We start from the raw sequence: 25355 nt of genomic DNA on the forward strand, positions 1-25355 counted from the left end.
CCAGGAAGATTTCTGGTTTGATCTGTTCTAGGACTCATTTGTTTGACTTCTTGGCTGTCCAGGGTATCCTTAGCACTCATCTCCAGCACCACATCTCAAATGAATTGTTTCCCTTCTTATCTGCTTTCTTAACTGTCCAGCTCTCAAATTCATACATATTGTTGCATATGAATGCTAAAATCCTACATTTTGGAGAATATGTTATGGTCACAAAGCAGTTGTGAATCGTAGACACATTCAGGAACAGATTCTCAGCCTGGGGTCCTCTCTTTCCTACTTAGACATCTTGTGTCTCAGGATGTCACAGAGCACTGCCCATGCTCCCCTCTGATGTTTTGCAACATGACACTCCCAGTATTCTAGCCACATCTTTCCACCCAGCAGTGCAAATGCATTTAAGTCCTGCTCAGTATGCTCGCAGCTAGTAGTTATGTCTCCAGTACAGCACTGGGAATATTTAGACACCCCAAGGGCAATCTCCCTTCCTTTCACTAGTTCATTTAAAGTATTTGTACTCTGACTTTCTGCTTGAAAGCAAGTCTCCATCAACCTGACCGAGACAAAGCAAATATAAGGCTCTTCCCTTCCTAGCAATAACTCTGTCAATGGCCAATGTGCTTGGCCATTTTGTAACTTCAATTTACCTGAATTTTCCTTCTCCTGCCTCACCTTTCTTTTAGCTTGGATCTGTTAAATTCTAAGTGATTCTTACAAGCATAGCATATTATTGTGTGTACAATACTAATAAATATGCGAGCTTAATACAGTGGGCCCTTGTTATCCACTGGGGTTTGGTTCCAGGATCCCCCGTGGATACCAAACTCTGTGGATACTGAAGTGCCATTAAATACAGTGGGTTTGCTTTTTGGAATTTATATCTTTCTGGAAAATTTCCAAACCATGGATGCTTGAGACTCTGCATAAAAAATCTGTGGATCAGGAGGGCCGACTGTATATTACTTGGTATTATAGATTATAATCCAGTGTAGTGTAGTGGTTTAAGCACTGGACTATGACTCAGGAGACCAGGGTTTGAATCCCAGGTCAGCCATTAAAACTCACTGGGTGACACTGGCCAAGTCACACTCTCTCAGCCTCAGAGGATGACAATGGCAATGCCCCTCTGAAGAAACATGCCAAGAAAACCCCGTAATAGGTTTGCCCTAGAGTCACCATAAATCAGAAATGACTTGAAGGCAAACAACAACAACACATTATTAATTATACAAGAGTTAGTCTGTTCTTGCACACTCCTCAAGCTCCCAGTCCTTTGTAAAGCACTGACTGGATTTTTAAAGCTACAGGAATTTATTACTTATACGATATTTAATAAGGCTTAAAACATTAACAATATATTGCCTTCTTATACTTACAATATAATGGAAGTTAACATTGGTAGTCTGGACATCCTCATATTGATCTTTGCTCAGGATAAAGTGCACAGTGACTGGCCTTTGCTGGCTACATGGCAGTTCTTCCAGCACAGGCTCTATTTTCACAAAGCTGCCACTCCGGGAGAAGAAGCGCTGGATGTGGTAAATGGCTTCTGGCTGGTTTGTTTCCAACCAGCCATAGTCAGTGCACTGATCTGGTTGATAGTATGCCTGTTAAGAGAAGGGTGGAAAGGAAAAATATCCTAGAGGTTAGTGAATGAGGCAGGTAGACAAATCATTTTTCAAAATAAGCGGCTTGATCATACCCTCAGGTGTTTCCATGACAGGGCTGTGGTGTACAGCCTATGAGGAATAACAGTACCAGGCATGGGGGGGTCTGACCCTGATAAGATACCAAACAAAGAAAGATGTTTCCTTGATCATATCTCTATTCACCTTGGCTACTCCCTTTTTTCAAGTTTTGGGACTTACTCTCAACTTGTAGCGAGGCTCGAAGAGATCAGAGGTGTCGATGGAAAACAGAGCAGTACCATTCTCATCTGTGGTGTAGTTAGCTACAACCACCCCATCGAATTCTAGAAAGAGAAGTCCATTGGCAAGCGGCAAGCCATCCTCATCTCTCAGTTTCAGCTAAGAAAAAGAAGTGGGGAAAAGCAAAAACATTAAGGAAATATATTCAGAGACAGTGCTTGGCATTGGGATCGGAAGGACTTTGCAAAAGGCCCTTGTGGATGGATCAGTCTGTTTCAGTCAATGTCACATTTACATATACTCTCTTGTCAATCTCTATTATTTTATCCCAAGATCCATCCACCTTTAAAAAAAAACCCACAGACTTTTCTGATATTAAGTTGATATAAAAAGATTGTCTTAAGGCATGTAGCTGTGAGGGCATCCCCAGTGTGGAAAACAGATATACCATATAAGGAGATCTGGGTCCATGTTTGGGGATCAGGGAGGCTCAGCATGAGGATGCACAAGAGCATGTAGCTAAGCATGGATTAAACAAGATCAGAATCTCCATAATTCCTTAATCCCTGATTGGAGCAATCCCTGATTGAAGCAAGGGACCTTTTCCTTACAAGTGAACAGAAATCCAAAAATACTTCCCTCTGGGAGTGATAGTCCTTTGAATATTGCACTCTGGAGTTCTACTTTTCAGAGCTGGTATACACAAGCTAGATCCTCACTTGAAGTTACCTGAGCCCTCATGCTGCTTTCAACTGATCTACTAAAATTCACCCATTGAATAATAATTGTGAGTGCCCTTCTGGGACCATGGCATTTGGGTAACAATCTGCTTCATTGTGCCCTCCCCACCCCCCAAAACAAAAAACCCAGTATCACACACAATGTATTTTCTCTCAAACATCTCTTTTTAAAATGAACTTTGAGTGTTTTGGGGGTCAAGAACTCCATCAGAAAAATTGCAAAAGCCAGGGGGCAACTAAGGTCTATGCAGGTCAATTCATAACAGAATTCACCGAGATAGAATTCGTCAAGCATTTTTTACATAAAGCTACACTGGAAGGCCAGGTATTGACTTGGGCCCAAGTAAGTTTAGCTGAAAAGGAAGAGGAGATTGCTGAGGGAAAGGGAGTTGGGAGGAGCAGGCATGGCAATATGGTTAGATGGACATTGTGAAACAAGGGCCAGCTTGCATTGATGCACTGCCTGATTACAGCAGCCACATAGTTGCCTACCAACTATCCATTCAATAGAATTAGAACCATCCTAGACAGTGCCATGTCAGCAGCAGCAATCTACCAACTTGGGTCGCATGCCTGCCGCTCCAATATGCCACTCCAAAAGGATCAGGCCTGCTCTGTGGAGAGTAAAACTGGTTGTCTTTTGGTCTTTCATACAAAGGTCAAGTGATAACAATAACAGCTGTAAAGGAGACAGGCAGGCAGGCAGGCAGGCAAATAGGAAAAGTATGGAAGTAAAGAAATGGAAAGGAAGGGGAACTAACAAAAGAATGAAGAGACAGAGAAGGGAAAGGAGGGGAAGCAAGAAAGAGGACCACATAATACACAACTGAGAAATAAAAATGGGTTCAGGGATGAAGAAATAAAAAAACATGTACTGTCCAAACCTGGTAAATTATATCAGGCTGATGGTGTATAGGATATCTATTTCTTCATACAATGAACAACATTTCTACTGTTATTTTAGGTGCTACTTCTCTGTGTCATGAGTGTTTCCAGAATAGGACATCTGCAAGGTTTCATTCTTTAGTAAGGCCCTGTACAGACTGGCACAAAGTGCCAGCCTGGGGGCAGAGCATCCTGACAACGCTCGCCCGACTCAGCCCCCCTAGGATGCCAAGATGCCGTGCATTGCTCCAGATGGCTCACGACATCATGATGCATCTCTGGTGCTGCATCCAGATGACGCAGTGCTGAAGGGGCACCATATAGCTGCGCTGCCACAGATATGGCACCCTCCAAAGCCCAGGTCACAGCCACGGCATGAGGTTGCTGCAGCCCCTATCCAGCCTCTTAGGGGCAGTCTGTATAGCCCCAGAGTATGTATTCCCATTTCCTACCGTTCCAGTGAAAGGAATCTGTCTTCTATAGTATTGAGCAACGTTCTCAAAGGCTACAGATTTTGTTGCTTGGTAAACAGAGATATAGCTAGAGCTGGAAATCTGGACACCTGTGAAATAAACAGAAGCACCTGTAAAAATCCATTTATATGTTTAAAAAACCACCCCAGTCATGAAGAGTCCTGTAGTGCTGCAGAAAACACTCTGAGGGACTTGTTTTCAGGCCAGCAGTATGTTATAAGTATTTCCTGGCGATATAATGAGTACCTGTTCCTTTCTCTGTGACAACTCCTTCTACCTGGAGGGACACGAAGAAATGGCGAGTCACACCCAGGTTTGTATAAAGGAGGAAGGCTTTGGTACTGATCATTTCAGAAACGCAACCATCTTTGCCCAGCTGAAAAGGGAAAGAGAACTGTGATAAGTCTGTTGTAGTAAAACCAGCCAACACCCTACCCCAAAATACATTATCGTGACCTCAGCCTTTATGGGCGAAAGTCTCTTCATAAAATGCATGAAATTATTATCTCAGAGGTCTGCATGCTTGCATGTGTCTGTGTTTCTCTGTGCAAAAATAGGAGGGACAGAGGTTGAGTGGAAGGTTTCAGATAAGACTTAGAAGGCAGACCAGCTTGTTTTACTTTTTCTCACTCAGAACCTCTACAGCTGTTCCGATTACCAAAGTTATAGGAGAAAAAAATAGTTCCTCTTTCACAGTCATACCTCTGCATTAACAACCTCACAAATCCCATTGGAATCTCCATCACACCTTGGATGGAAATAGCGTTGTCTACACACTCTGAGCTGGGCTTTTCCCTGGACAGGTTGGCCATAGGTATACCTGAGAAGATAGCAACAAACAAACTAAATTAATTGAGGGATGGAAAAATTCAGAGCAGCTTTCAAGTCACATACAGCTGCATTCACACTACAGAAATAATCAAGGTAGACATTACTTTTACTACTATGGATCAATGCTATGGGATTCTGAGAACTTTCATTTTGGGAGGCATTTAGCCTTCTGCCCCACCAAACTGCAATTCCTAAAACTGCATAGCATTGAGCATTTAAAGTGGTGTCAACCTGGAATATCTCTGCAGTGTGGACACAGCCCTAGAAGGCTCAGGCGACCCTAGAGATTATGAAAGTCCAGGAGGTTCTGCTCCACAAAGATCTGACAATGCTTAGAATGGATCCATACTTTCCCTGTAACGGTTGTGTAATATGTCGGGGTGGGAGGTGAGGTTAATGGTGGTGAATTAAGAACATTGCCACCCCAAATAGGAATTCTGCCCACCTGTGAAACTTTCCATCAGTCCCAATGTTCTAGCATTGCAGAGAGCGAGGTGATGAAAACCATTCATACCTAGAACATTGCAATTCACTAAGTTTGCATTCGTTTGGTCACTGCTGGCCTTTTTTCTTTGGCTTTCTCCACTCTATTTCTAACTGCTCATCTGCTATTTTAAATTACTATGATGTAAGCAATTTGGGGATTGAAAATGTCATTGGGAGGCAGGTTTCTTACTGGGGCAATGCTCTTATTTCCCCCACCACCACCACCCAGTAGCTATACTCCTACCTGCAGAAGTCAAGAGTCCAAAATTCATTCAAGACATTGGTCCAAAACACACTGCAGAAATAATCCAGTTTGAGACCACCTGGGAACTGTAGTTTGTTGTGGCACCAGAGCTCTCTGACAGAGAAGGCTAAACGTCTCACAAAACTACAGTTCCCAGGATTATTTCTGCAGTGTGTTTTGGACCATTATCAAAGAGACCTGTGCTTATTTTGTTTTGGGGATCCTCTGAGATAGAGTGAAACATGGCCCAGGAATGTGGCTCAGGAATATCTCCAGGGTGCTTTAAGAGACTTCTTCAAGTCATTTTTGGGGAACAAGTTGACATTCACATCAAAACAGTGGGGTCATGATCTGACAATGTTTCCTCCCCAACTAACTCCCAATGTTTCTTCCTACATTCCATCTAAGGTACAAGTTAGAATAATTTCTAGATCAGAAAACATTGTCCAGCCTCAGTTCCCCAACTTTACAACAAGAACACCTTTGCAATTACATTTCCCCATTTCCACTGTGTTAGTGGGACAAAACCTTATCACTTTTTTGAAATTTAGGTGTTAAAAAGATGTTACCACAGGCATTTTACCTGGCTTCAAGACTTACCGAGCACACATTTCTACTTTTAATTCTTCATCAAAGGCAGAGACCCTCTGTGGTGCTTTGAGGTTCACCTCAAATGTTGGCAACACTGGGGGGAAATGTCAAATGTTAAAATCATTTAGCTTGGTCAAATAGCAGATTGGAAGTGCAACAGGAAACGGAGCTCTACTTGGAGGAAATACTTCCACCATGATGATTATTGGGTGGGAAAAATGACACAGAGAAAATGAATAATTTACTGAAACCTAATTCAATTGTTTTATTCTCACAAATGAGGGCGAATGATTTCCACAATTTTTTTCTCCGCTGTACAGAAAACAAATATTTCTGTGTAGTTCTCACCCAGTATTTAAGCCTCTTGAAGAGTTTTTGGACATTAGTCTGCCCAGAAATACAGTGCTACCTCGGGTTACGAAATTAATTCGTTCCGCGGCGCCGTTCGTAACCCGATACATTTTGCAACCCGAAAAGGCTTTCCGTTAGCGCTGGAAAGCCGCTAGCCGCGCTTCGCATTTGAATTTCGCGCCGAAACGCGCCGAAATGAATTTCGTAACCCGAAAAATCTTTCGTTACCCGGAACAGTTTTTTCCAATCTAACTTTTTCGTACCCCGGAAATTTCGTAACGCGATCAATTCGTATCCCGGGGTACCACTGTACATGTACCCTGTTTTTGCATAGGAATTGTGGGATTTTGTGCTCATTGTTTCCAGGTAGCCATATGTACTTTTTGTGCAAGAATGTTGTTTTCTGGGATAGAAAACAGCAATGTTGCACAAGAAACATTTTAGACAGAATACAGCACCCTTCACAACAGACCAATATCTCTCTCTCATTTTGTACAAGATTGCTCTTTTCAGTATACATTTTTGTTTATTCTGTGCTTCTTTTGCACAAAATAAAACAATCTTGCATACACAAACACATGCACACTCTAATGGAAACCATGGGCGTACACATGTTAACCCTCACAGTTCTCTCAGACAAAACCCATGTGTATTTCTGCACAGAATAATGTCCTTTGGGATGTGTAAATACTAGGAGAAAATTGCAGTTTTTGCTACTATTAGTGCCGGAAAACCCAACTTTCAACCAAAAAATGAATAACGGTGAATATTTTTCCATCCCTAATTCTGGTAACACAAAAATATAATTCATAAAGAGTAACATAATCAAATCAGATTAATGATATTGGCTTCTAGTTTTATAATATATTTGAGCTATTCAGATATATTTGTAATATTCAAGGATCGGAGCTGTCCATCCTACAGCTTGGCGAAGAGAAGGTTAAGAGGTGATATTATAGTTCTGTTTAAATACTTGAAGGGGATGTCATATTGAGGAGGGAGCAAGCTTGTTTTTTGCTGCTCCAGAGACTAGGACCCGGAACAATGGATGCAAGCTCCAGGAAAAGAGATTCCACCTCAACATTAGAAGGAACTTCCTGACAGTAAGGGCTGTTCAACAGTGGATCAAATGCCCTCGGAGTATAGTGGAATCTCCTTCTTTGGAGGTTTTTAAATAGAGACTGGATGGCTGTCTGTAGGGGAAGCTTTGATTTAGACTTCCTGCATGGCAGGGGTTGGACTGGATGGCCCTTGCGGTCTCTTCCAATGCTATGATTCTATCCTGTGGGGAATGGAAGCAGGACCATAAAAATGTCAGCAAGGGCACATGAAGCCAGTGTATCACCCCATTTCTCAATCCCACATTAATGTGAGGAAGAGAGAATCAGAGTGACACTGATGTTCACAACTTTCTTAGTGTGACAACTGGATGTGCACTCAGGAGTCTTTCACATGATGGTGATGACCCTACTTTTCCAGGATTCCCTATCACATGTGATTCAGGTTCCCACCTTCCCTGGCATTGTGAAATCTGACTAGGGATACTGCTCAGTTTATTTACTCCAGTGAAATTTCTTAGGACTCCAGATTTATTTTAGTTTATGTCAATTTTTCCAGTTTCTCTTATGCACAGAGTCTAAATATATTTATTAAACTAACATATATATTTAATAAACATATTTATTAAAGACATGCTCAGGTTTTGTAGGATAGTGACGTGAGAATATTGAAGAGAACGTACTTTTTAATGAAACAAAATATTGGTATGATATCAGCTTCACAAGTGAATGTCATAGTGATGCTCACCATATTCTTCCATGCTGAACCAGTGATAAGTGTTATAGCTTGGTTTATTGTCCACTACAAGCTGATAGGTTCCCAGGGTTGTGTCTTGGACTGTCTGGAACTCATTTTGGAGAATGCCATGGGTAGCAGACTGATTCAACCACTGAGCAACACGATTTCCTTGAGGATCCTGCAGGGCAGGGGGAGGTAAAATCATATGGTGTTGTATTTACAGTACAGTATATTGCAAAACCTAGAACCTTATTACATTACAAAAGTAAGTTGATACACAGCAAGAGAGAAGTGGCTTTCTGCTTACCTCTTTGCAAGTCCTTGAAGCACTTCTGTTCTCTTCCTGAGAGAGATGGTCATGAAAGTGTATCTTTTGTCATTCTGGGAAAATCTGTTTGGCAAGAGCCATGCTTTTATGACCATCTCCCTCTAGAAGAGGAATGGAAGTTCTACAGTGTGATTTGAAGAAATAAGCAGAAAGCTTAAAAGAGACAATGCTTAGATTTCCTTTCCTATGTTAATATCAGAGCTCATGTGCCCAATATTTTGCGTATGAGAGGGTTGCACAGGAATTAATCTTCTGTCCATTCTTTCAGGTTGTTGTGATTGTGTGCCTTCAAGTCATTTCTGACTTACAACAATTCCAAGAAAGCTATGAGATTTTCTTGGGAAAATGTGTCCAGGAGAAGTTTGCTTTTGCCTTCCTCTTAGTTTGAGAGAGGTGATTTTTCAAAGGACATCCAGTAGGTTTTCATGCTGAGTGGGGATTTGAGGTTCAGAGAAAGGCAACAAGGATGGTAAGAGATATGAAGATATGAACAAGAAGGAAGATATGATGAAAGGTTGAAGGAGCTGGGCATGTTCATCCTGGTGAAGAGAAGATATGACTGCACTCTGTAAACACCTCAAGGGCTGCCACAGAGGGGAAGGAGCAGGTTTGTTCTGTGCTGTCCAGAGAGTAGGACCAGGTCTAATGGCTTTAAGTTACAGGAGAGTAGATTTTGACTGAACATTAGAAGGAAGTTCTGGATAATAAGAATGGTTTGGCAATGGAAGCAATTGCCTAGAGAGATGGTCTGCTCTACTCATCTACTCAAGATGTCTTCAGAAAGAGGCTGGAGGTTATCTGCTGGGGTACTCTAACAGGAGATCTTGTACTGAAGAGAAGGTTGGACCTGGATGGCCCAGAGGGCCTCTTCCAACAATATGATCTATGAAGTTTATCAGACGCCTTACGTTCTGCCATGCTCCCCTTGTGTAAACGTCACCGATCTGCGATGGGAGCCTCCTGGTGGGATCGCAGATGGCGCTACGCTTCCTTTTTTGTCATGGAAGCATTAATGTAAGTGTTTTTTAATAATGATTTAATCTGTTATTCTTCTCTTACCTGGATGTAGATCAATGGATACTGGAAAGTAAAAGAAAGAAAAAATCAGATTTGAAAGACAAAACCAGAAAAGATCATTATGCTTTTAAAATCTCAGTTGCTTCGACATCTATAAGCACCCAGTTTCACTCACCACGCGATTCTTTGGCTTTAAATCTGTGTCCAAAGTAATGACTCTAAACAACACTAGAAAGAAAAGGAGAGGGGGGAAAATGTAACTTATTTTATATTAATTTAATACAATAGTTTCAATTATTTCATTTCTATAGAGATTTAACTGGTAGCAGTTGTAATGCTTCCAGGGTGTGGATGTCAATGTGTTCATCCACATATTCATCTTCTTAACTGGATCTGAATAATCAATTCCATGGAAATGGCTTTGGGAATATTCAAATAATCTCTGCTCTTTCTAGGAAAGGCAGCTTTCCAGCCGTTAAAGTAAAGAGGGAGAGGCAGGTCCTTACAGGCATCCAAAGGACTTGGTTTGAGCTCAGGGGATGGCCAACAGCGCTCTTCCCATAACGCATTGCACTGAAACCTCCTGAAGAAGATGACCAGATATCTTCCTTTTCCAGGAATGGCCTACATTTCAGCCTTCTGTCCAGGGGGAATTACAACATGTCCTTCATTTTGAGCACAACTAAGAAACTTGAATTTATATTTATATGAGTGTTTCTAGCTTTTATTTGGTCATGTCCTTTTTTCTTGAAAGTCCTACATTTTGCAGTGCCTTGTCCTCTTTTGTAGTTAGGGCATCTGGTCACCTTGATCTTGAGGTATATTGGCCAAGAAAAGTGAAGTGTGTCTAATGTGGGAAGCCTGTTCCTTCCCCTGCCTGAAGCTATTCACTGAAGAGACTGGGAAGGGTTTTGGATGGTGAAAATAATCCTGGTAGAATGTGGGCTGAAGCTTTGGGCTCATTCCTACTTGCAGTTTAATCTGATTTCTGATTTGGCTTTGCTCTGTGCTGTTTATCAATTCCAAAAGGTCCTTTGTTTCCACTATAAAAATGGATCTTTTCATTATTCCTGTGGAATTGCTTTTTTTTTGTAAGATTGTCATCCTCACTTGTTTGCACTTCTTCAAAATGTATGTCAATCATCTGTGCATCATCAGTGATGTAAGCGGGTCCCATCCAGACCCCTGCCATCCTTGGATTGCCCAATCCAAGCTTGGAAGGAGGGAGGGGTACCCCCACGATCCAAGCATGGCAGGGGTCTTTTAAAAAAAATTAATTCATGGAAAATTTGATTTATTGATTTTGCAAGTAGTTGCAACATCAGTGAATCAAATTTTCTATGAATTTAATTAAAACAAACAAACAAACATGCACCCATCGGTTGCACAACAAGCACAAAGGAGGCACTGGCAGACAGGGAGGGGAATGGTAGATCTGTCAAAAACTGAGGAGGAATGGTAAACACCCCACTGCCATTTGTCCCTCTCCTCCAGAATGAATAGATTCTGATCTGTCATCCCACTTATTGAACTCGCTTCAGAACTGGTTCTTCTAAAAAGAACTGCATGGAGATTACTCTCAGGAAAAACCAAGTGTTTTTGCCTTTTCCTCACTTTATTACGACTGGATTCGGTCACATTGTGACAGCAACTGGTTTCAAATGGGAACAAGGATCATTTACAGCAATTGGCAATTTGCTCTCTATTTCATAGTGGGAATGGGCCCTTTGTTTTCATGTTAATTTCAAATGCATCAGATTATTTTTCGGGGGGGGGGGGTCTCACTTAACTCAGGATAACTGATCTCGGCGTTTCCCCCCAAGTTTTCCTAAAAGATTCACATTCTCAGCTGTGGGGATAACTGATGTGAGTATACCTGGGATAAACTAGGATAAAACAACATGCCTTGAATATGTTTCAAATACATTTGCATAATCGACTCCATATTTACAATGCTGACATGTGTGAGCAACAGAACTTGCAGAGATGCACACAGGTGTGGTTCTGATTAGAAAAAAATAGTGTGAACAGCAAAACTGAAATGTGTGAGATTATTTGCATAGTTGTGCTAAAAACAACAGTGTTTGAATAATCCTTGGGACGGGGGCTGCTCCTCAGGCCATTTCCTCTCCTGTCCTTGGCCTCTTTCAACTGACTCATTCTGCTCATATTATAAAACAGGGATAAAGAATGTATGGCTGTCCAGATGTTGCTGGACTCGAACTGTGGAATCCCTTACCCCTGGCTCTGCTTGCCAGGACTGGAAATAACTGCAGTCTGACAGCATCTGGCAGGCTACATGATCCTGTACATATTTTTAAAAGGATTTTGCAAAGATTTGGTTTTGGCCCCAGCCCAGACTGAAGGGAATTGAGATGTAGGCCATTTGCATCCCTCCAGACTCATTCACCACCCTGTTTCCTGACAACTTGTTCTTTATGCTTGTCCAAAATTCTGAGGAAGTGTGAGGGCCATATCGAGATAGCCTGCAACAGCTTTTTTTAGTTGTTTCAGGGGGTTGTGGTGTTAGAAAAATATTCTTGTGCCAGCTCTCAGGTGCTGCTAGTACAGTCAGTCCTCTGTATCCACAGATTCTTTATCCACAGATTCAATCATTCATAGCTTGAAAATATTTTTTTAAAACCATAAAGAAATCTTGATTTTGTTATTTCATATAAGGGACTCCATTTTCCCATCCATTGTATTTAATGGGACTCAAACATTCATGGATTTTGGTATTCATGGAGGATTCTGGCACCAAACCTCAGCAGACACCAAGGGCCCACTGTATTTACATACTGAACCTGATCTCTCCCTGAACCTATTTTTGCAATCACAGCAGTGGCAGCTTTCATATCAGTGGGACAGGGAATTGGCTTCAGATTTTAACCCAAGTTTTAAAGGATCTATCCAGGTTGTGTAATTCTGTTCCCAACACAGGTTGCACAACTTGGATAGCTTATTTAAAGCTGAAATTAAAGCATGGAATAGATTGACTGCTCCACTGAAATTCTGCTTGCAGGCACCAGTTATGAAGATTATCACGTGAGGTAAAGGACAGAACACTCCTGTCCTTAACTCATCCTTTTGGTGCAATTGCACGAAGATTATCAGATGCTGTCTGTCCATATCCTTATCTCATCCTTCAGTAGTTCTTATCATGTAATTGTGATAACATTTTCAAATGACGTCATGCTTCTCCCATCACTGAAGTGGCATGGCCCCGTCACTGTGTATTAATGGAAATTCCCGTTAATACTATGGGTGCCACTGACGGGAGAAGGACAGGATAAGTGTGGACGTGATAAGGATGGGGTAAGGCGGTAGCAATCCTTCCTTACCCATTGTGATAATCTCTTATATATGCATGCAGATGCCAACTATATCAACTTGGATAGCTCATATAAAGCTGAGATATAAAACATGGAATTGATTGACTGTCCACTGAAATTCTGCATGCAGACACCAACTATATCATGAGATGTAGTACCCAGCTGCAGGATTTGTGATAATGCCTTTCAAAAATGCAGAGGCAATTACCCCAAATCACCTAACAGCTTCAGTTCTTTGATTTTGAGAATTTCAGTAAATAGAATCATAGATTCATAGAGTTGGAAAAGAATACAAGGACCATCCAGTCCAACCCCCTGCCATGCAGGAATTCACAATCAAAGCACCCCTGACAAGTGGCCAAAATACTTACAGGCCAAGAAAAAATAGGTTTTCTGTTTGTTTTGTTTTTAGCAAGAGATGAGTTTTCTGAAACCTGGCACTCACTGACCTAAACCAATTGTCTCACCCAAGGGTTCCTGTATTGTTTGCTTTGAGCCCTGAGCCTTCACAAGGTTTCACAAGGCATTCTTCACTTACCTTTCTGGCCAGGTTTGTAGACAGGCTTATCTGTCTGGGCAAATACAGCTGAAGTTATGTTTCGTACAGCCACTGCCTTCCTTTTGTAGAAGCTGACAGAGGAGCCTTTGGCAGAAAGATGTATGAATGCTAATGCACTAGAACCAGCTGGGGGGACCTGTGTATGGAGAAAAACACATGTAAGAAACTTAATAGTAAAAAAGGAACCCTATTGCTCCTGAAAATGAACACAAACTGGTTTTCATCAGTCAGGTTTACAGGCCTTTTTATTTGTCATTTGATAAGCAGACAAATCTATTATTTCTGATGGAATCATAGGAAAGCCGTGCACCTAATGTTTTAACATCCTTGAAGAAGCTTGGTGATGATTGGATTGTTTCCAACCAAGGAAGGAGTGAAACTGAGCAAAGGAAGAATAGACATTATCAACAAGGATAGATTCCTTCTGGTATATTAATTTTAACATTCCTATTTACTTAAAGAAAGCTAGCAAGAGGGTTGCTAGTACAAAAGGCTAAGCTTTCAGACAGAGTAAAACATTGTGCCAGCATGTGCCGAAAGAATAACTTGTAAAACAACCTTTTGTCATTCATCTTATTCCTGGCAAAGGAAATTGGGAGAAATTTGATGGATATGCTAATCCTGCCATTATTTTTCATTTTCTGGAGCAAAGTTCAAAACATCACTGAATCTTTTCCTCATTAAAAATGTAGATAAAATGATTTTGGATTGGTTCTTTTATTCATGAAAAGAGTCAATCTTTAGGTGACTTTTCTGATTTATGTGCAGTTGGCCTCCCCTTGATCTTTTCCTGGGTGTGTGTGTCAAAATTTGTGTAGTTAATTCACCACCACCACCCCACTTCCATAAGAGAAATATGTAAATGGGAGTTTAGGATAATGGGCATCAGAAAAGATAGTGACACCCATCCTTAACAGTAAACCTGGTGCCGAGTGAAAACTGATCTAAATCCAGAGTTAGACTAAGAGTCAACCCATTGAGCATCCCCATTCTTGGTTTACATTTCCCTTTCATTTCTCAAATCTTGTAGAAGAAGTCTCTTCTTCTTTTGTCATCTTCTAAAGTCTGCACTGATTATTATAGTAGTTCTTTTTGTTTGTACACACAAGTCACTGAACCACTGCATTCAGGGTTCTAACCTTATTTGTGTCACTTTTTGTTTTTGCTTCTCTTTATCCTTAACTGTTTGAATAGTTTCATCTGTCATCAGCTGAGGATTCGCTTTCTTTTTGGTTACAGATAATGTCTGTTTCATTCCTTCATGACAGTGTCTGTGGCTCCCAGTCAATTAGGCTTGATACCTTTAAATTGCACAGGGATGATCTTCTGGTTGTACTTTGGCACAATGGTTGGTTTAGTGTTCTTTAGTTTTACACTAATTGTTGATATCAGCAGTTCATGGTCTGTGCCACAATCTGCTCATGCGCTTGTTTCAGCAAACAGAATGGATAGTTTTTTGGGCTATGTGGCCATGTTCTAGAATATTTTCTTGGCCACATAGCCCCAAAAACCCACAAAAAACTATGGGTGCCAGTCATGAAAGCCTTCGACTTCACAGACAGAAAGGAGCTTTTCTAGCTTCTGCTTCCAATTATGTAGTCTAACTGATTTCTATATTGGCCATCAGGTGATGTCCATTTATACAGTTACTTATTGGATTGATGGAAATAGGTGTTTGCAGTGAACAAACTGGTGGTTTCACAAAATTCAGTTAGTTGTTTCCTGCTTCATTTCTTGATCCTAGTCCACATTTTCCTACAATCTTTGATTCTGCTCTGTTTCTTGTTTGTGCATTTCCAATTACCTATGATTAACAACAAGTCCAGTTTTTGTTTGTGATCAGTTTCCTCCTGGACTCCAGCATAGACTCTCAATTTCATCTTCTTCTGCCTCTGTAGCGGGAGCTTAAATACAGATCATGATAATATAATGGGTATTTCTTGAAGTCTTGTTGATATTATTCAGTCATATTTTGCATTGTATCCTTGGACTGCTTTTGCTGCATCTCTCTTCACCATTAAGGCCACCACATTTTTTAAAAATAGATTTTCATTTTATGAGTAAAACATTGTGTAATTACTTAAATGAAAATGTCCCACTCCTGTCTACTTTAGCTTGCTCACCCCAAGTATTGCAATGTGTATACATTTCCTTTCTTATTTTATTGTGTCTAGCTTCCCCCAATTCTTGCTGTCCACACTGCATGCTCTGGCACTATCTCTTGCTTCATTTTTGATCATCTCACCACGGTTTGTCATGGTAAAAGGCATTCAAAGGGGGTTTACTATGCCTCCTCCTGTACAGTCCTAACAAGTGTTAGCTATGGTGCCACTGCTGCTGTCTGAGATATCCTCTTTCAATGCCACCTCGCCACTACTGCTGCTGCCCATTAGCTGTTTGGCATATTGAATCTGGCTCCTCAGCAAAAGCCTGTCTGACATGAGAGAGCCTACCAGCAGCACTGCTTAACATCAGCATGGCCTCTTTCCTCATTGGAGAAGGCAATTCCACCACCACAGAAAGTTAGTGCCATGCTGAGAATAAATGGGTTTTAACTGAATGAGTTTAGTGGGCCTAGTCTAAATGGCACAAATGCACAATTTAGCATGGGTGTGGTGGAAAAAAAAAAGCCTTCCATGTGTTGTGTTGTTCAGCTGCAGCTCCCATCAGCTCTAGCCAGCATGGTCAACTGTAAGTAATGCTGGGAACTGGAGTGCAACACCTGGAGGGCCACATTTTGTCCACCCCAGTTTAGTCCAAGTGGAACCGAAATAATTTCAAATTATAAATTCTTCTTCCGTCTTTTTTTTACAAGTCCTCCTTTCTCTTCAGGGAAATGTAGGAAGTGCAATATAAGGAAGATGAAAGATTATGTACCGTGAAATTGAAACAGTGGGAGAAGTGACTGTTTGTCACAGTGCCCTCCCATAAAAGATAGCTTTCCGTGTTGTACTCCAGTGTCACATTCACAGAGACTGTCTCCTCCAGATTCTCGAGGTGCAGGTAGGCCTTATTGGAAATGCTGTTCTCCACCACTGCAGGCACAATCAGGGCATATTGGCTGTGAAGAGAGAAGATCCCAAGTCAGCACTGAAACACATCGTGTCAAAACAACCAAGCTAATTAGGACAGACTCTACAGAAATGTAGGGCCTGAACAGACAGGCCAAAATAAAGCTGCTTCGGGTCACTTTGGAGGTATGCTGTTCAAATGCTGCATGCATCCTAAGAGGCTGGAAGCCATGCAGCTTTGGTGCACCTTCTGGCCTCTTAAGATGCAGGTGTCATTTAAACAGGATACCTCCAAAGTGACCTGAAGCAGCTTTATTTTGGTCTGTCTGTTCAGGCCCGTAGATATTTGTATTTTAAGAATGTATACCCACCCTATCTGTTCTTCAGATGGATTATGAGGGCATGGTTTGAGTCAGAATAAGGGCAAGTTGATACTTCCTCACTCTGGGTAGACATTAATGACTGAAAGATTTTGCATTTATTTGAATTTTTACCTCTGGTCAAACAGGTCAGAAAGCTCACAATGAGAGAAATAATGTAGAGCAGCATGACAGGCATCAGCACACTCCTGGACTGACACCAGGAGTAATCTAGGAGCTTAGTTGTGAATGAACACTTGCTGACACACTGATATAGCAATATAATTTCTACTAAACCTTATGGAGTATCTACCCACTCTACTTCTCTATTTAGTCAGATTCACAATGGGTCAATTCAGACTGTTCATTCCTTCATAAGATTGTATTACAGACAGTTGTTTGAGTTGGGTGGTACATAGAGTGAGTTGGCAGTCAACTCCATGACAGGAGTTGCAAGAGAACAGAAGAGATTACCAGATGATGACTTGAGCGATTATTTTTGTAAATCTCCTTCTTGGCCTCACCTATCACCTGTCAACATACAAGTGCTTTCTTGTTTGCTTCTCTGGAGTCAGGTCTATCAGGAAGTCATCATGACCAAGCACAAAGACCATTGAAAAAGGCTATGTCACCTACCACCCTTAGCTTCCTCCCCACAAACCAAAACAAGCAGTTCTAGGGAAATCTTGTTTGTGTGTGTGTGTATACACATCAGCCCTCCATATCCATGGATTCTTTATCCATGGATTCAAGCATCCACAGCTTCGAAACATTACAAAATTATATATCCAGTTAGTTTCAACTTGAAGTGCTCAAAAGAAGATTTAGACTGGGAAGGAACAGAGAAGTAGAAAGAGAAAATAAACAAGAGAAGAGTGTTCTTTCACAGATGAAATACATACACCTGTTAAAAGACAGAGAGTTTGTTGTACCAAGATTACATCAAAGGAAGAAACGTTGGAGCAAATACATGGAATGTACCCCCAGGGAGAAGGCTCTTCCTGGTGCCAAGAACTGTAGTTGGAAAGCAGCAACAATCAGCAGATTGGAAAACTTTGCAGAATGAAAGAGGGGTCACATTAAATATATAATGTGCAACTCCATTCAAAAACAAAATAAAGAAATTAAGTGGTGGTAAGTCAATTTAAACTGGGAAGACAATTTGCAGAGTGGGTAGCTTTTATCTTATGTTTCCCAGTCAAAATATCCCTGACACCAGATAACTCTTGTGTTACCCTGGCTGCTCCATATAAATTTTGGTATAAATGATAGACCTTAATGAACCCTAGATGAACTCTAGTAGCCTGTCTGCCATTGCCAGCAAAGCAAGGGGACATGTACACCACCCCAGTGGGGAAATTCCTTCATTAACATTCTAGATAGGGAGTCGCATAAGAGGATTATCCTTAGACCAGGAAGAGTAAATGTCTGCCTTCCCCGAAGCTATCGCCCCCTTCTCGAGTGTGTTGTCCAAGCAGCTTAAGACAATCAGACAGACACCTAGATGAAAAGAAAGTAATCAAACACCTTTGTTTCGGCCATCAAACATCTTTGCCTCAGGTGAGGTTTCGCCCTATAAAGAGTCCAGGCTTTGGCTAGTCGGCGCACCATTCTAAATGTCTACTTACTCCATGTCAGTCAGACCTCTGCTTTGGTTGCCGGCATTTCTGCTCAAACCCAGGTTGCGGAGCAGACATGTCCCACAATCCCACATCCCATTTGCTTCCCGGAGGAAGTCTACATTCTGGTATGTATCACCATTAGCAAAGCCTGAAACCTCTTCCAAACCTCAACCCTGATTTTCCTGAGTCTTGAATGCATGTGTGTGTGTGTGTGTGTATGTGCAGCGAATGTGTTTCCCCTATTTCAATAAATTAGATATCTAGTTATTAAAATCCGTCTCAGCTCTATTTATTGGAACACCATGGTCTCTTGGTATAAATATCGGGAGGGCAATTTCTTAGGGTTGTCGTAGCCGACCCCCTCTTGCAATAGTTGAGCTAATAACAACAATAATAAAATTCCCCTGAACGGACCCTTGGCTACACAGTAAAGAGTGACTAGAAACAACCCTCCCATTGACAACTCAAAGGGTTTGTCTTCCCTTTTCACTACTTGGCATGTAGGAGAGATTAATTTTGGGTCTGGTTGCACAATGGAATGGAAGAAATAAACCTTCCCCAAAAGTTATGATCTCCAAATGAATACTCAAAAACTCACAGTTTTGACTAAGAAACAACAGTCTGTAGAGACTCACACTGACTATGCAATGTGCTGTGTAATTTCACCCTAATGGTTTTAATTTCCCCCCCAGTGGCAACTGGTACCTCCAATGTCAATGGAATGATCAGTCCAGGAGCAATCTAGGGTGCTATATTTATTTTAGGGGCAGTGACCAGCAGTCTGGATAGGTTTTTTTAAGTTTAAAAATCCAGGGTAGTCCCATTGACTCCAAAAGGAGACACTTCTCAGAAGGTTAAAAGGTTGGTCTTTGCTAAGAAGCCTGACAAAATTCTGCCTATGAATGCTATTTAAACTTGCTTCAGGGGAAGCACACTGCAAATCAAAGTTGCAAGCTTTCATTTTGTTTGTAAGTCATTTTGGATGTCCTCACTCAGAAATTTCTACAGCTTTGAACTGAAGGGGAACATGACCCAATATGATGCTGCATCAAGGAAAGCAAACAATATTTTAGCCTGCATTAATAGAACCATAGTTTCCAAGACAAGAAAAGTAATGCTCCCACTATATCTGCCCTAGTCAGATCTTGAGTACTGTGTTCAGTTCTGGGCACCCCATTTTAGGAAGGACAGAAACAATTTGGAGTGGGTTCACAGAAGGACAACAAGGATGATAAGAGGTATGGAGAACAAAACATACAAGGAAGAATTTAGAGTTGGGTCTCAAGGACTGTCACAGAAAGGAGTGGGTAGGCCTGTTCTGCAATATCTCAGAGAATAGGACCAGATCTAATGCTCTGAAGTTACAGGAGAGTAAATTTTGATTGAACATTAGAAGGAAATCCCAATTGCCTAGAGAAGTGATTGGGGGGGGGGGGGAGTCTAATTCTTTCAACATCTTCAAAAAGATGCTAGACAGCTATCCACTGGAAAAGCTCTAGTTCAGTGATTCCCAAACTTTGGTCCTCCAGATGTTTTGGACTTCAGCTCCCTGAATTCCTAATTATTGTTCAAACCAGTTAGGGCCTCTGGAGGTTGAAGTCCAAAACATCTGGAGGACCAAAGTTTGGAAAACAGAGCTGGAGATTCACCATAAGGGAGGGTTGGACTCAGTGACCTATGGGTCCCCTTCCAACTCAATGATTCTGTCAATCTATCAAGTATCTCCCTCACATCATACTTCTTAGCCAATAAAGATCATCTTTTTAACATCTTGAGACACACCTTTTTCTATTGATTTTACTTGATTCCCAAACTTTGGTCCTCTTTCCATCTAACCCAGTCATTCCCCAACTTTGGTCTTCCAGCTCCTAGAAGCCCCAGCCAGCTTGGCCATCAGTCAGGAATTCTGCGAACTGAAGTCCAAAACATCTGGACGACCTAAATTTGGGAACCACTGATCTAACCAATATCAGTTCCACTAGGCACTGTTGCTTGTTTCTGTGACTTAAGACTTAAGATAGGGAACTACAGTTCTTTGTCTCCAGAGAGGAAGACCACCAGGTTCAACTCCTTCCAAAGGTGTGTCTATCCAGCAACACATTCTTTCCACCATCTACCCCCTCCAGCTTATGCAACCTGGAAGACAAACAGTAGCCCCATGTACTGTAGCAAAGGTACTGGCAGAGGAACTACTTCCAGCAGGAAGAAGCAATCCTTTACTGCAGGGCAGGGAAAAGAAGCAATGCTGTACTGCCCACAGTACAATGTTCGGGCCAACTACATTTTCATTGAAAACCAGTAAACACAAAGGCCTGTTACAGATTGCCAAAATAAAGCTGCTTCGGGTCTCTTTGGAGGTATGCTGTTTAAATGATGCATGCACCCTAAGAATCTGGAAGCTGTACCAAAGCTGCACTCCAGTGCTTAGGAACGGAGTGTGGCTTTGGCTCGACCGCCGGACTCTTAGGACCCATGCATCATTTACATAGCATACCTCCAAAGAGACCCGAAGCAGCTTTATTTTGGCAGTCTGTAACAGGCCAAAGTGTCTCCTAAAGGGATGGTCCAATCTGAGTAGCCACATCTGTCCTACACCAGTGAAATTCTACATATTTTGACCAAGGCCCCTGGGATATAGCCTCCCTATGAAAGAAGTTAGATAGGGCCCTTTTCTCCCAGTGATGGATGGGTGGGCACATTGGTCAGATCTGACAGCAGTTTCTTTTCTTTTCTGTTAGTGACTGAAGATCTATTTAAATCCACCTGTAGCCCAGAACACTAAATTAATATTATTAACCTTGGGATAAAGGCCTATAAGGTTCTGCTAGTATGCATGCCAAATTCTAGGTGTTGAGTTTTTCATGATCTTGGAATAATGTCAGAGACAGACATGGATTACCATGGAGTTCTGGCCCTTCGACTTTTAAGCACCATTCTATACAAACTGGGATCCTTACCTGACATTTGTGAACTTACTTTCAACGAACAGGAGAAGGGGAGTAGAGTTACATGTACTAAATATGATGCCTCTCAACCTTCATGCTTTCACTGTGGAGGTCTGAAGGTCTTACAACTCGCATTCTAGGGATGCTTGGCTTATTGCTTTCAGAGTATGTTCAGTGACCCTCTGTTACGACAGTATACACAATTTCCAAAGGTTTGAAACTCATTTCTTTGCAAATAGAGATGTTGGGAGTGGGTCAAGCGTGCACAGTCTAGGCGTGGTAGGTCATTGCTGTTGCATTTTGTCTCTTTCACAACAGCTAGTCTCCAGGTTTGATCTACCTGCTGAAAGCACGGTGGACTAGCATAACACAAGTTACCTTTATTTCCTTGTACACTCTTGGTTGTATATTTGGCTACAATCCTAAACACACAGCTGCTTGGGTAAGCTCTACCAAAATCACTAGGATGTTCTTGAGTAAACATGGTTAAGACTGGGTTTCATGTCCATTTTAGTCCCATTTTCCTAGTTGCTGTTAACTGAACAGATCCCTTCATTCTTTCTACACCATCTCTCCATCCTGCTTTTAAAATGTGACTTTGTTTTTATATGATTGTTCACTTGTTTAATTTGTTGCCCAAGATTGACATTAGAGAGGACATAAACTGGTGGTAACATCCATTTTCGTTGCAGCTCTGCTCCCTCTGAGTTCTGCTTCACAGTTTAAACTGTTTGCTCCTGCTCAAGTAATTGGCAAATTAAACAATTCATATCGTTACATTGTTTGTTCCTTTGAACCTCCCTGGGTGGATACTAAGATATTTCTTTTCTTTGTAGCGATGACATTGCAGGTCTCTAAACTGAACCCTAACTATAACCTAAACCCAGTTGTTAGTTCCAACTAGGGCTGCTGCCACACTGCAGAATTAATGCAGTTTGACACCACTTTAACTGCCATGGCTGCATTTTATGGAATCCTGGCGTCTGTAGTTTGTTATGGCACCAGAGCTCTCTGAGAGAGAAGGCTAAATAGCTCACAAAACTACAAATCCTAGAATGCGATAGCATTGAGCCATGGCAGTTAAAGTGGTGTCAAACTGCATTAATTCTGCACTGTAGATGCAATGAAAACAGATTCACTGAACCTATGGAGTTCACATAAGTGCTGACTGACTAGATTGCCATTGATTAAATAGGCCTACTCTGGTTGGGTCAAATGAGCTCACATTTCCAACCTAAGTTGACTTACAAGTAAGTTCCTCTAATTATCTTATAAAAGTAAGAGTAAAGGTACTCCCCACTGAGAAAGTTGTCAAGTCATGTCAGAGAGCCAGTATTGTCAGAGACTACTCTATGATTATGGGGCCAACATGATGCACAGAATGCTGTTTACCTTCCCACTGGAGTGGTATCTATTTATCTACTTGCATTCGCATGCTTTCAAACTGCTAGATTGGCAGAAGCTGGGACTAGTATTGGGAGCTCACCCCACCACGTGGCACCTGGACCTTGAAATGCCACCCTGCCAATCTTGTAATACACAGAGTCAGCGTCTTATATAGGAGCTTCCTTTTTGGGCTACTTTTTCCCATAACTTGAAATTCTGCAGTGTTGTCCCTATTTAGCAGAGGCTCCTGAATCAATGGGTTTTTACAAAGGGGTTGGCTTACCATTCAGCAACTGATTCAATACAGCTAGTCCATCTGGAATAAGCACTTGAGATTTAGGCCTTCATTTATAACAAAAATGATTTTTATTTATTTACCAACTTTATTTATATGCTATCTTTCTCCCAGGCTGGGATCCAAGCCAGTTTATAACAACAAAGGTTGGGTGGTTGTTTTTATAAAAATGCAATTGTTTTGTATTATAAGCATACAAACACCCTTGGACACTTTAGCGATAAAGCAGGAAGATGAAAACATACCATATATACTCGACTATAAGTTGACCTCATGTATAAATCGAGGGCATGTTTTGGGGCCAAAATTATGGATTTTGCCATGACTCGTGGATAAGTCAAGGGTAAAACATAGGGGCATATAGCAATGGATTTAAAGGATGAAGCAAAGCAAAACAATATCAAAGAACTTGCAAAATTCCAGCAGACATAACTCTTTGTGCTTACTCTTAAGGCTGGATAGATGATAGAGTAGAGAAGGTCACTGCTTCCAGGACAGATTATACCCCTGCTTTTCACCAGGAGATGATTCCTTCTTTTAAATAAGAATTAAAATACTGTACTTATATTGACCCGTGGATAAGTCGACTCAGGTTTTTTGGGTCCATTTTTTTAACCTAAATTTCTAGACTTATACATGAGTATATATAGTGTTAACCTTCCATAAGTCTACCCATTGAATTAGTTATTTTCCTTGTGTTGTGTTTTTAGATTGCATACTCCTTAGAGACAAGCTTTCTTGGACTCTCAGACATACCATAAATTCATGTGTGAACATTAAGGACTCGCAGCTTGAGCCACCAGATCCTTTATCACACAAACATTTTCCCATAAATGCACCAATGAACCACCAATAGGTTTTGAGCTATTGTCACTACTAGGCTTTTGAATCCCAAACAAGCAAATACACATACATAAATGTGATTACTTACGGCGGTGGAGGCTGCGCAGTACTTAGATGCAAAAGGAAGAACCCAAGGAAAATCCAGAAGCCCATCTTGGCTGTGGTGTGGGAAAAGTGAAGGAAGAGAAGGAGTTCCCTTTCTTTTATGCTGCTCATAACCACTTGCTCCTCCTCTTCCTCTTCCACCTGCTCTTTTTTTAAAATCCAGGTGGCTGGAGTCAGGAAGAAGATTTGCATACTACCATGCTTTTCCTGACTCTCTAGGTTCCTCTGCTGCTGCTCCTTGCATTGGGTTCTGAAGATTCCTGCATTGCTTTCTCTCCCACATACGTCATACTTATATATCTGCCTTCTTTGCCAAAAGATTTCTCAACAGCTGAGTGCTCCAGTGACTCACCTGTCCAACTTTTGTTTGGCTGATGTTTGAGACAAGCACAGCAGAAAAGCCAAGTTACATAAAACATGGTGTGCCTCTTTTCCTGGAGGACAATTAAGACAGAAGATAATTCCACAAGGGATAAAAGGAATACCGTTCCAAAGGCCCTGTTACATTTTAATCAACTTTCCCCCCCTTCGGAGTACAATGCCTTTTCCAGTCTAGGCAGCTTGTGTTACTCTAACATTGTGAGGTTAGAGAGGTAAACCATTTCTTATAATGCCTCTGAGCCAGGATTTGTGAAAGTAATATGGTGACCTTGTCCTCACCCACTCATAGTTATAACAATTGCTTATTTATAAGGCACTCAAAATTGCTAGGCCTTGCAGAAGAATTAGAAATAACATGGGCCCTGCCTCCAGGCATGCTGTCTAAAGATAAAATGGCTAGGCTTTCTAGAAGAATTTAAAAACCTGAAAACAGAAAGCCTTTGCCTGCAGGCACATGTTATGAAGTAACAGGAAGCAAAATATAAGAGACAATATTTTGTTCCAGAAAACCAAATCGTCTTGCACACCTTGGAAAATAGTTGGATTTATGTGCGGAAAGCTCAAGAGAAGAGCATGGAGAAGTGGTCTGGGTGTTAGACTACAACTCTGGAGACTGGGATGCTATTACTCGCTCAGCCATGAAACCTGCTTGGTAATCGTGAGTGAGTCACATGCTCTCAGCCTCAAGGGGAAGCAATGGCAATGCTCCTCTGAACAAAGTTTGCCAGGAAAACCCCATGATAAGGACCCCTTAGGATCAGCTTAAGCTGGAAATGACTTGAAGGCAAACAACACACATACAAACATGTAAAACTCAAACACGTGAAACTCAGGTCTGACTTTGAGGCAAATTAGATTTTGTTGTTTCATATCCATCATGGTAGAAAGCTTCTAGTTCTGCTAAAGGCT

At 41.4% G+C, this 25355-nt stretch overlaps 1 protein-coding gene across 1 annotated transcript in view; it reads right to left on the reverse strand.

The window, feature by feature from the left end:
- Window positions 1–24623, reverse strand: part of LOC149323540 (ovostatin-like) — a 55220-nt gene extending 30597 nt beyond the window's left edge. Inside the window, exons 1-12 of the mRNA XM_089511471.1 lie at window positions 24049–24623; window positions 16377–16560; window positions 13479–13635; window positions 9784–9836; window positions 9651–9671; window positions 8273–8441; window positions 6125–6209; window positions 4666–4783; window positions 4210–4339; window positions 3943–4052; window positions 1866–2024; window positions 1374–1604 (exon numbers count right to left, since the gene is read on the reverse strand). Of these exons, the coding sequence (XP_089367597.1) occupies window positions 1374–1604; window positions 1866–2024; window positions 3943–4052; window positions 4210–4339; window positions 4666–4783; window positions 6125–6209; window positions 8273–8441; window positions 9651–9671; window positions 9784–9836; window positions 13479–13635; window positions 16377–16560; window positions 24049–24257 (1626 nt within the window). The 5' untranslated portion in view covers window positions 24258–24623. The remainder of the gene's footprint in view (window positions 1–1373; window positions 1605–1865; window positions 2025–3942; window positions 4053–4209; window positions 4340–4665; window positions 4784–6124; window positions 6210–8272; window positions 8442–9650; window positions 9672–9783; window positions 9837–13478; window positions 13636–16376; window positions 16561–24048) is intronic.
- Between the last annotated feature and the right edge of the window lie 732 nt (window positions 24624–25355).

Source organism: Sceloporus occidentalis, unplaced genomic scaffold (assembly GCF_023333645.1).
Source record: "Sceloporus occidentalis isolate IW3139 unplaced genomic scaffold, rSceOcc1.0.p SCAF_1, whole genome shotgun sequence".
NCBI classification, from domain to species: Eukaryota; Metazoa; Chordata; class Lepidosauria; order Squamata; family Phrynosomatidae; genus Sceloporus; species Sceloporus occidentalis.